A 12,725-nucleotide genomic window follows, 5' to 3' on the forward strand; every position below is an offset into this window, starting at 1 on the left:
TAAAGCCCTGGATTACCTAATTTTCAACTTGTGAGGTTGCTGGTTATTACACACTGTAGTTACCTTATCCTGGTGTAATTGGTAAACAGGATTTAAAAATTAATACTTAAATTTTGTACTACAGTACAGTATTTTCTTCACCCAAGTTCTTTAATATAATGAGAACTTATGAAAATTTTTTAAGAAGATGTGCATGGACCACGATGCATGAATGTGAGGTAGACGACACACTGCAGATAGGCACACAGTTAATAAGGTTGGTTAGTGTTTCTGATGCCATTTATATATATACTTAATTAATTTTTAACTTGATATCTTCATTGAATACAGTGTTTGGAATACTGTACTGGACTGGATATTTATGACTGCTCGTCCTTTAGGTCTGACGCTCTGAAGGTTGGTTCTGGCCACACCTCAGGCCACAGCTCAGGAGATGAAGTGGAGACAACTACCTCGTCAGATATTGAAGTTATATCCAGGTTAGTTGACAGCCCAAAGAACAGACTCTAATTTTTTTAATACCTTTACCTTGGAATATAGTGAGGGAGGGGAAGATTAAGGGTTACGCATACCTGTGTTTATCATTTTAATTCAACACCTTAAAGCCCAGGGATTTTGGGAGCTGTACCTGGGTAATGGCTTGTTTTCCCAGATTGCATTAACTACAGGGAAGACTAAAAGTGCAGTTAGGAGTTGCATAATTATAAACCTTAGCCAAGTGGAGTTGAAATTTGGGTGGTAAAAAGTAAACTGCATGTGTGTGTGTATAAATCCAGTTCTTGTGAAGTTGCTATAAATGAGTGTAACATGTTGAGGTATTTGTTTATTCATTGTAATGTATAACAATAATAATTTAATTGATGCATATACAGTACAGTATATCAAATACAGGTACAGTATGTATCTACAAATTTTAGCAAGAAATTCTTTTACTTTTACTTTTGAATCTAGCTGCAAGATTGATTGATCTCTGTCTAATTCTTACTTTTTTTTCATCTGTGACAATTAGTCCAAGTCTAGATGGCAGCACCATTGCACGTGGGTCAACCACGACTTCTCGGGTTTGGGTGTCTGCTCAGCGTGGACTACGTTCTCTCCTCAATGACCGGTCAGAATCACCTGCCTCAGATTCTTCCAGCAATAATAACAAGAAGACAAATAATGATAAAGGTAAGGCATTTTTTATTGAATTCACATACAGTACTCAGTAAATCATGATACATCACATACACCATTGAATCATTATAACATAGTGATGGTTAAGAGCAACCTGTGAATATCCTCACCCCAAACTCACATCATTTCCCCATTAAACCCTGTAGAGCAGGGGTTCTCAACCAGGGGGGAATTTCCCCCCTCAGGTTTTCATGGGGGGGGGGGAAACTGATACTAATATGGAAAAAATAAAGGATTTTCAGTATTATATGCATATTATTTGGAATGCACTTTTTGAGGCAGACAATCTTGGAAAGGAGGGGGGAATGACATTCTGACATATGGTGACAGGGGTGCATGGGGCAAACAAGGTTGAGAACCACTGCTGTAGAGTGTAGACTATGTGTGACTTTGAGGTAGGTCAGACATCACTTGCTTCCATATAACAATTGTTGCTCAAAACAAGAGGTTATGCTGGGCCTCTAAGATTACTGTACTCGTGACAATTTACACCTCGTTTGACAATGTTGTAAACCAGGTTCTCATTAAGAAAATATCTGTCTGACTTCTAGTACAGAAATAGTTAGCTTCGGTTACATGGACCACCTAGTGAAGGGCAGCTGGCCACCACATATGAAGGAATGATCCTGAAATCCCATTTTATGGCTAAACCCGAAATTAGGCAGGATAGTTCTTACAGCCTCCTGTGGGTTAGTGTGGAAGTATGCAGAGAGTGATTGGAGGTTGACATCCAGGAACTATTGTAATTGGGTTCAGATTTAAGGGTGAGGTGAACACTCGCCAATGTAACATCACTTGCTTGTCAGGCTTCATTTCTAGTTTACTAGAAAAAATACATATGCTTCTACTCTCCCTCCTTGAGTAACCATAAAGGTATTCTTGGTCACTAGTGTTAGGTCTCCTGGGTCTAGGCTAATGGTTAAGTGAGCACACTGTACGAGCCGCCTAGTTTTGTGCATGGCATAAACTAGGATATCTGGATCAGTTCTTGATTTTTTGCCACCTTTCTTCTGAAAATTACTCAAATGGGTGACTAAATAGTCTGTTGTGTAATTTCTTAAAAGATAAGGATTTGGGTTGTCAGAAATTCATACCATTATGTATTTTTCTGTCAAGTGGAAACTGTTCCCTCATCAATGACCACAAGCTTCACCAGTATCAGCGAATCTGAGGGAGACATGTATAACTCCCTGTACCAAGACAGCCTGACCCACGATCGCACTCGCATCTCCCAGGTCCTCCTCCAGGACCAACCTCGCTTTGAAAAAGGTATACAATATTCGACCTCCAAATAGTATCCATTTGGCAATGCTGGTGAAAGATTTTGAGTTTTCATGATTTCTTGTTAATTTGGAATTGGTGATGGGTTTGTGTTAATGGTGGAAGTTTAAATGGGATTTATTTTTTCTTACAAAAGGCAGGTGAAATTTTTCCTTTTCCATTTATGCCTCCTGTCCCTTAATACCCAGTATACCTTGTACAGTACTCCCTTGCGTGATAGCCTGAACACTCTCCTTCAAGCAAATAATTTTCACAATTTCCATTTTCTGTGTTAACATCACTCCTATTCATACATTACATTGCCCCATATGTGACCTGCTGTGAACAGTGAGTTAATTGTGATGCATTATTTTTCATGTTTTTCTCATGCAGGTATTTGATTATACTGTATAGAGGTAAGTCAGTATACTGTAGGTGTTTTGATAATCTCTGTCAACCAAAAGTATGTGATAATGCAGCAAGATTTCTTCTAAAAGGTGATTTGAATACTGTATGTGGAATTGTATATCAGATGTTTATTAATAGAGTGATTGTAACAGTACAGTAATGCATGTTCAGTGTATTTGTGTTCACTTGTGTTTTATATGTTCAGTAATGAGTATATTTGAATGTAAATATTTCAGGTCATCGTCGGAATCAGTCCAATTTCTCAGAAACCAGCGAGAGTTCATCTGAGAACCATTCATCAGAAGTGGACAAACTAATGAAGGTCAGATTGCTAATTTACTGTGTTTAAAGGGTTAATATGTACAGTGAAACCTCTTTTTAACGGACTATGTGGAGGGAAAGTCTGTTATATCGAGAGTTTTAAATACGAAACCTCCATCTAACAAATTATATAGAGATGGAAGTCCGTTATATCGAGGGTCTTATAAGTCATATATCTAAATAATGAGTTCCAAAGTCTCATTTCCAAAACATCTGAGAGCACATGATCCCCAGCAGCACCACCACCACAGCATTTTTAACTGTAATGTCCATTCACACTAGTTTTTATGGAAGAGGAAATAACGTTGGAGTTATACCTGTACAGTGGGGTATGCTATAACGAACGGATCCTACTACGAATATTCCTATAACGAACGGTTTTACCTATAAAATTGAGAATGCCATAACGAACGCAACTCCTACAACGAACGCGGATGAATACGGGACTATTTCGCCTGGCGCATGAATATTGTTGTACCGCGACCCACAACAAGAGCGTCAGGCGCCATCTTTGTCTCATTGTGTAGCCATTGCACCACTGTTATTGTTGAAATTTCGTCTTTTGATGTGGAAATTCGCGTTATTTGTATAACTATTTTGTTATACAAGTATACAATTGTAACAATGAGTCGTCCAAAGCGAGTGAGAAAGCTAATTACCCTTGAAGCTAAGAAAGAAATTATAAAGAAATGTGAGAATGGAAGAAGCATTGCGAAACTTAGTGATGAATATGGGATGGCTAAATCGACTACAGTATATGTACGATTTTGAAGAATAAAGGGGAGTTAAAAGCTGTGCAAGTGGCATAGGGAATCTTTAGACTTAGCAAAGCAAAGTGTAATGTGATTGAAGAGATGGAAAATTTACTCTTAGTGTGGATAAAGGAGAAAGAAATGGCAGGTGGTAACATTAGTGAAGCTATAATTTGTGAGAAGGCCAGACAATTGTTTGAGGACCTTAAAGCCAAGACTCCCAGTGGAAGTGATAGTGATGTGCCAGTGTTTAGGGGTACCTGCATGCTGAATAACACTAAGGTAAGATAAAGTACCGTATTTTTTACATTTTCCACAGAATTTTTTCAGTGTTAGGTGGTTGTATTTGGGGGCCTGGAACGGATTAATCCTATAACGAACGAATGCTATAACGAACGAGGTTTTGGAACCAATTACGTTCGTTATAGCATACCCCACTGTATATTCCTTGCTGTAACTGTTTTGTAACCTGGCAATTCATTTTGCCTCTTCCTAGTATCATGTTGGCTTTGGGTACAAGAATGAGCCTTTGACCATTTTATAATCAATTAGGGACAAGGAGACTCAAGAGTCTTCCTTCTCCATATGGATTTGTTATGAATATCATCTGGACTTGGCTTGTTTACTGGAAAATGCAAGATGGCAGCTATCATTGTCAGGGGTTAGTGTGGGATGCTGTTCATAGACTTGATGGGTATAAGGCCTGAGTTTCCTTGTTGTGACTTGGCTGTAAAGTGAGATATCCAGGATCAATCTGTCGTTTATTTCAGAAACTATCCCAGTTGACGGAAGTTTTGGAAGCACGAGAAACAAAGGTAATGGAACTGAGTCAAGTAAATGCAGCCCTACAAGATACAAACCTACGTCTTAAGGGGTAAGCTGTCCCTGTCTTCATGACTCTTTGGATATTTTTAACATGTATTTTGCCTGCCTTGAATATGTGATATAATTTGTATGCATTAGTCTACCATCCTGTCATCCATGGGCTTTTAGTCTGTGAAAAATGCAGTAATTTTCGTACCTACCGAAGTAAGAAATTACATCTTGAAATATCAAGAGCCAGCATGAGAGGGTTTTGAAATTCTGTGCTGACAGTGAAACAAACAAACAAACAAACAAACATGGTCAAATGAAAATCATTGCATGGAGCAGGGATAGCAAGTTATAGCACCATACTAAATAAAAAACAAACTATACCACCATATTGTACATACAAGACACTACTTTATACCAAATTATTGTATGTACTGTATAAGACACTATAGCACCATATTGTGTATACATTCTCTCAAAAAAGTATCGGCCCCCCTGGGCCTCATGTATTTGTAAATGAACAGAATAACACGTGCACAGCAGTCTTGGTTCGGTCGGTATTTCTAATTGTGAGTTGCACCTTTCGTTCTTTCTTCTTGCACCTGATAATCACCATGATATCTACAGTATACCACCTATTCTCTACATAATGCAATGAAAATGGATGAATTGTGATACCATATGCAAAACCAATAACATCATGAGTAACCCCGCTGAATTATGCACCTTAGATACTATTTCAACCCCAGGGGATGGGTTGCCAAATAGGAATATAATGTTACTATGTTTTCATGAACCGAGGTTACAATGGAATCGTTTCGAACGAAATATGAAACACTGTGATCTGGTATTACATTATGATTTACTGGATTTCAATAATATTTCTACCTCAGTTGATGAAGTAACAATTATGTATACAGTATAACGTATCATCTCATGATTTGTGCTGGCAATGGAACATCATCTGATACACACTACGAGACGATGTCTGCCTGTGCAAGCTGTGTTTTCCAATGAGTCTCGAGTACTCGTGTTGGTCATGAGTTTCCAGCAGAAAACACCCATTATTTGACTGCCGTTGATATATTTTTGCTACATTAATATCATGATATTATTTTACTGAAGATGGAACACGGTGATTCACCATAATTACAACAAATGCCAGAAATAATAACTGGCAACCTCACAGATACTAGGAAGGAAGGCCTACCAACATAATGCAGGAATCACAATTAGTGATCCTGAAATATTCGTCCATTGTGACACATTGTATTGATGAGAAAAGGGACCAGTACTTTTTTGGGAGAGTGTACTGTATAACGAACATTACTATATATTATTTTACTTTTAATAAACCTGTACTTCTTATTATATTTTTCATATTAAATAGTAATTCAATCCTTGACGACCCTTCACTCGTCCTCAGTATTAGCAAAACATTTATATATTGATTATCATTAAAGTTTTATGTAGATCTTTATGAAACAAGACATTATAGTGCTAAATAAAGAGGTTTACTGCAGTTATCCTCAGAATACTGTATTGGTGCTGTGTAACGAAGAGTTAAGTCATCCCTGAACCTATTGCTTAAATATATCTTATTTATTCCAGTCACATTGAGGAACTGGAGGGTGGTAGTGGCGTGGAGGCGACCGAGTCCTTGAGAGAAGAATTCACTCAGCGCCTCGTCACAATGGAGAGAAAATTTCAGCAAGCTTTGAGAGAGAAGGAAGCCATTAAGAAGCAGCTCGAGGTATCAGTACAGTGTTGAAAGGTTTTGGCAAAGTTCATCAAACAGAGGCTTTTATTTTTTATTATATGATACACGTAGAGTAGAAATAATCCAATGAGAATTATATTTTACCTCCCCTTTTGTAAATAATGACGTGATGAAGGTATTCATGGTAGTGGGTGTGTTGTCATGAGTGCGGAGGCCGCCATACCTTTCTTTGTGTCTCGTAAACATCATCAAAATACTATACACAACCCTTCTCCCCAACTCTTCCCCCACACTCTGGCAGAAACACAGTGCAGTTGTGTTTTTAGTAATAGCCTTTGTAAATTTGGAGGAGCATTTTGCACCCATGTTAATAACCTAATCCACGACCATACAAACATCCACACCCATGACCACACCCACAACAAAAACCACACCCATATCATAAGAACATCCACATCCATACCCATTACTATACCACAATGTACATCCACAATAGAGAGTGGATCCAAACCGAGGAATTTCTCTGGTATTTCCCTCTTCTGGTGAAAACACTTTCTCACATAATTTATATATTTGATAAAGCCTGTGTCTGGATGGGCCAATGTGTGCTCAGTGGAGATATGGTCTTCATTAGTTTGTTTATTTCCTCTTAATATATAGTCACTCAAAAAACTAGCTTACTAGGGTATGAGGGCGATGAATTTCAGAATGAACACTGTGACTCCTGTTGTTTCGGTAGGGTTATCAAAATCCTTGATCTGTCGTGTCATACTATCTAACTAATTTTGTAAAGATACTTTTTTGAGTGACCGTACTTTACTCTTGAGCTTTGTACCAATACCTGTACTTGTTGATTGAAGAACTTTCCATATCGATGTTCTTTATTAATTTACAAGTTGTTATTCATTGATTGCACTGCTCACCAGGAGGTACGGGCTGAGGCAGCAACAAGGCTCAGCTCGGCAGAAGTGGCAAGAGAGCGGGAAGAGAGAGACACTGTGATCCGTGAACTGAGGGATGAAGGAGAGAAACTCAGTAAGCAGCAGTTAAGTTACTCCAACATCATCAAAAAACTCAGAAGCAAGGAAAAGGAAAATGAAACTACTATCAAGAGTCAAAAGTTTGTAATTCACTTATCTTTAATAATTTTGACATAGGTAATGTTTGGGTGTAGAACTTTTTTTATCTTCTGGCCATTAACAAGTACTCCTGTGAGATACCTCTATTAAGACACCCTCAGTCAATTCTTGCTAAGCTGTAGTATTCTCATGTTGAACAATGGGTAAAATTGCTGGGTTATACAGCAATTGTACATGTTCAACAGGACATCGTGTTCTCTAACTAGGTTAAGAAAGATCACTGCCTAAGGTCAACACAGGCACCTCACAGGTCACTTGTCTCTTTCTTCAGCTGTTAGATAGGTTATGATGCTTCGTTCCTCCATTTTTGTTGTAATATTTTATGGTTTTCTTTATTTTCATTATTTCAAACACTCTCCTGTCCATAATCAAGATTAAAGCAGATTTTACCTCATTCTCTGTCATTGGCGCCATTAATTTTCTTGAGGGGTTCTATGCTATTTCGCTATGCAGTATAATATTGTTCATGAAATGTATACTGTATAGTATTGAATAATTTGAATTAATTTATCTTGTTTTGTGTCTGCATCTCTGTTAATTCCTTACCCAGAGACAAGCTTGAGGAACAGTCTTGTGAGTTAGAACGTCTAAGGAAACAATTTTCTGCCAAGGAAGAAATGGAACGTCGTCAAATTGATGCTGTGTGTCAACTGAACATAACCAACCAGCGCTTAGAGCAGATGGTAAAGGATGTAAATGCAGAAAATGCTGAATTAGAAGGCAAGATGACAGCACTTAAAGGTGCACTGGATGCTGCTTATAGGTTAGTTGTTCAAAAGCTTATGGTGATGGTTACAGGATCTCTTGTAGTTTATTATTGGTAGTTTACCTTGGAAGAAGTACTACTTTCCTGTGTCTGTACATTTGTCTGTTTGATTTGTTGGGCTAACACATTTTTTTTGGACGAAAATTCATTAGGTAGCTACAATGTTTTTTTTAAATTGGGAATCAAAATATAGATCTATATGAAATTCAAATTGAATTTTGATTTATAGAACAAATACGATATATATTTGTAGAACTGTCAATATCCATGCTTTGTGTGTGTGTGTGTGTGTGTGTGTGTGTGTGTGTGTGTGTGTGTGTGTGTGTGTGTGTGTGTGCGTGCGTGCGTGCGTTTGAAGTATGACTCAATTTCCTGCCAGATAATTCACTACTTGATGACACTGCCAAAAATTTTATTCGTACAAAAGAAAACTAACGACTATTTAATGCAACATTAAGGGAGATGACAGAACTTCAGAGAGCAGCGGTAACAAAAGATGCAGAAGCCCAGGAACAGGCTCTGAGTGCTGAGGTAGAGGTTCGGAAACAACTGGAGGCAGCGCTAGAGGAAGCTCGAACACAGGCCAAAAGGGAGCAGGAGACTCTGATGGCACAGGTCCTCGAACTTCAGGATGCACTTAATAGATCAGAAAATCACGCCAATAGGTAATGAATTTTTTTTAGTAGACCTGACAAACTCTTCTTCTAGTAAATCCTTCTGGTCCTTAACCAAAAACATATGTTATAACTTCTGCACTCCCTCTTTTCCGACCTGATAACTCTATAGCCAACTCTCCCTCTGAAAAAGCCAATCTCTTTGGCACCTTATTCTCCTGTTTTTCTTAACTCCACCTTAGACGATTCCAACTCCTGCTCCTCCTACTGTACCTATGCACTTTCCTATAATCTCCTCTCGTAGGGTGTGCTGGTGTGTTATCCAATCTTGATGTCAGTAAGGGAGTGTACTGAAATTCTGGCTCCTATGCTGCCTCGCCTCTTTTGCCTTTGCCTCAAAACCCAAACTTTTCCTTCTTTTTGGTAGCATGACTCGGTTCAGCCCATCTTGAAGAAGGGTGATCATTCTAATCCCTCTAACTATTGCCCCATTGCACTAATTTCATCTCTCTTTAAGATTTTCGAAACTATCTTAAACTCTCATTTTCTCCCTCACCTTGAACGCCTTTCTCTTTTGTTGGATCACTAGTATGGCTTTTGCCAGGCGAGATCTACTGGTGATCTGCTCTCCTACTGCACCCATCTTTGGTCATCCTTTCTTTGGGATTATGGGGAAACTTTTGTCGTGGCCCTCAACATCTCCAAAGCATTTGACAGGGTATGGCACAAGTCTTTGCTTTCTAAACTTTCCTCTTATTGTGTCTCTCCCCCACTTTGTTCTCTGATTTCTAGCTTCTTTGAGAACCGATCCATGGCAGTTGTTGTCAAGGGATCGATCTCTCGCTCTTTCTCTACCAATAGTGGTGTTCCACAGTGTTCTGTTATTTCACCTACTCTCTTCCATTTATATCAATGATTTACTTCTCACTATTACTATTTCTATCCATTCTTACACTGATGAATCTACTCTTCACTTTTCTTCTTATTTTTCCCTTTCCTCTAATTCTCAAACTAGATCTGTTTTTAGAGCTGATATCGTTTCATCTATCAATACGAATCTGTGCAGCATCTCCGAATGGGGAGGTAGAAATTTGGTTAAATTCAATAGTAATAAAACACAGAATTTACCAATTACACTTTCCAAAATAGAAGATCTCCCACTAATCTCATTTCAGGATGCAATCATTCTGCCAAATTCTAAAATAGATATGCTCAGCCTCACCATTTCCTCTAATATGTCATGGAAGCCACATATCCACAACATTGCTAAAGCTGCCTCTTGAAAGCTGGGAATGCTGTACAAATGCTGTAGCTACTTCACTCCTGAGCAGTTGCTTCAAGTTTAGAAGAGACTCATTCGTCCTAACTTGGAGTACTGCTCTCCAGGGCTGTGGAGTCGAAGACAAAACCTTCGACTCCGACTCCTCAAATTTTTTTTTAAATTTAATTTTTTTTTAAATTGATTTTTTTATCTATGTCGGACTTAATTGGATTTAGTCCCTAACCCCGTTGTAAGTCGGGAGCACCTGTAATTTTAATATAAACGTCATGTATTTTGCAGAAGAGATAAAAATTAATCACTTGTATCACATTACAGTAGTGATTTAAGAGTAAAGTGTACATGCACTATAGTATTCCACATACACGATCATGAGAAATGGCCAAAACTACAAATTTAAGGTATACAGAAAGCACCACAGGTAGACAGTTTCATTCACTTTTTAATCGAATCACCTGGAGTCTACCAAAATGTCAGTTTTTTCTGCTATGTTCTTAAGTTGTTCGCGTGATTTGACCTGAATTTATTGACGATGAATTGAAACACATTCGTTCCATTGCACAGAAACCGGGTACCCTTCTGCCTTTGTCGATGTATTAAAAAGGGTTAAAAATCCTTTCATTCCTCTCCAAACCAGGCAAATTCCCACACTTAAGAATATTTTGACTCTGCCCTATCGTAATGAATTTGTCCCGTTAGTTCGTCCCTCAAGCTTCTAAATATTAATGTTGTTTTCAAGTATGACTCAACCATTACCAATATGTTAAAAGAAATAGCCCAAGTTTGACTGTAAATGGAAGTGTTTATTGTATTCCATGTAGCAAATGTAATTGTAATTATGTAGGACAGACAGGAAAACACTGCAGCCTCAGAATCAAACAACATAAGTATAATATCAGAACAGCATCTGAAAGCAGTGCCTTTGTTCGTTCATGTTAGAATAATAATCATCCCATTGCTTGGGAAAAAAGCTTAGAAGTATTTAAATCATCTTGTGTCCAGGCTGTGGAGTCGAAGACAAAACCTTCGACGACCACTCCTTGGCCTATTTGTAACAACTATTTCTACCATCCTAATTGTAATTTGTATGTTGTAACCCGCGTAGGTAAAAAGTAAAACACCGTGGCTATACTGCTACAGCTTTATTAATGATCTGACGATATTTAAGAACTACAAAAGATGATAGGCTTGACTTTCAAAGTTTCAATCAAAAATAAATAAATTTATTAAGAATTCAAGATATTAACTAGAAAACACCATTTACATGTATATCTAAAAGTTCGATCTCAGCATATGAATTTTGTTTAGCTCATAATCTGATGTGGATCTAAATGATGATCCTACAATTCCTTTTAAAGTAAAGTTATATATTTATGTACATTAAAGAAATGAATACCTTATTAAGGAAAATGGATAAACCTTACATGATTAAGTTATTAAATTAAATTTGCCTTAATCTCACCAAAAACAGGTTGTAGCTAATTGTTTTGTAGCTGAGAGCCTCTGTGCAGTTTTCAACGAAACAAAATTTGATATAATTCAAAATTTCAAATGGTAAAAGAAGAGACTATCATCCAAAATTATAGTGCTATACTGTGCCTGCTACAATAAATTCATAATAATGCTTATAAAATGGAAATAAATTCTTTTAATAATTTAAGAAAATTAGTGGATCAGTGGAATCACTGCAATGAATATGCCTGAGTTCATATATTTGTTCTTAGGAACAGAATATTTCAGTCGGAGTCGAGTCTGACAATTTACCGACTGACTCCTACTCGAAGTCTCCGACTGACCGACTCGACTCCACAGCCCTGCTGTGTCACAGAAAGACTTCTGGTTGAAGCTAGTTTGATCACGAATTAAAATCAATAAACCTCAGTGATGGCACAGTTAAAACTGATATGTTACAAATTTATTTGTCAGTACCCAAGGTTAAAAATGCTTTGAAAACCTTTGATCTAGATGTATGATAGTTACTAGTGGTCCATTTTGACCCGACCTGACTAGTCACGCCACCCCCCATCTCTCAAGCCCCTACGTGTGTGTTGGTGTGGGATTAGTGAAGACATCATTATGACCTGACCTCATGTTTTAAGGTCACCCCAGTATATTTAAGCCTCTCTCTGTCCATGTGATCAAGTTGCTCTGAAGATGTCTTGCATAAAGACTAAAGCCTAGGTGCTCCGTTGTTCTTTCCCGCAAATTTTATCTAATATTATATATAATATATTATATATATATATATATATATATATATATATATATATATATATATATATATATATATATATATATATATATATATATATATATATATATATATATATATACACACAGTATTACCGCCTTTATGCGGTTTCACTTAGCCGCTTTTAACAAGATAATGTACCTCGCCAGAGCTGAACTTTCACTTAACGCGGTTTTTCCACATAATGTGAGTGTCCGCCCAGAGCTATTTTTAGATTTGCCCCACC

At 37.5% G+C, this 12,725-nt stretch overlaps 1 protein-coding gene across 2 annotated transcripts in view; it reads left to right on the forward strand.

The window, feature by feature from the left end:
* Positions 1–12,725, forward strand: part of LOC121879134 (TATA element modulatory factor-like) — a 35,841-nt gene that overhangs the window by 8,191 nt on the left and 14,925 nt on the right. Inside the window, exons 10-18 of one of the 2 annotated variants that reach the window (XM_042385730.1) lie at positions 381–479; positions 1,010–1,170; positions 2,293–2,445; positions 3,081–3,166; positions 4,688–4,791; positions 6,342–6,483; positions 7,377–7,570; positions 8,140–8,352; positions 8,814–9,020. In XM_042385730.1, coding sequence (XP_042241664.1) covers positions 381–479; positions 1,010–1,170; positions 2,293–2,445; positions 3,081–3,166; positions 4,688–4,791; positions 6,342–6,483; positions 7,377–7,570; positions 8,140–8,352; positions 8,814–9,020 — 1,359 coding nt within the window. The remainder of the gene's footprint in view (positions 1–380; positions 480–1,009; positions 1,171–2,292; positions 2,446–3,080; positions 3,167–4,687; positions 4,792–6,341; positions 6,484–7,376; positions 7,571–8,139; positions 8,353–8,813; positions 9,021–12,725) is intronic. The other variant, XM_042385731.1, reaches the window with a different exon arrangement.

Source organism: Homarus americanus, unplaced genomic scaffold, assembly GCF_018991925.1.
Source record: "Homarus americanus isolate GMGI-L3 unplaced genomic scaffold, GMGI_Hamer_2.0 scaffold4060, whole genome shotgun sequence".
NCBI lineage: Eukaryota > Metazoa > Arthropoda > Malacostraca > Decapoda > Nephropidae > Homarus > Homarus americanus.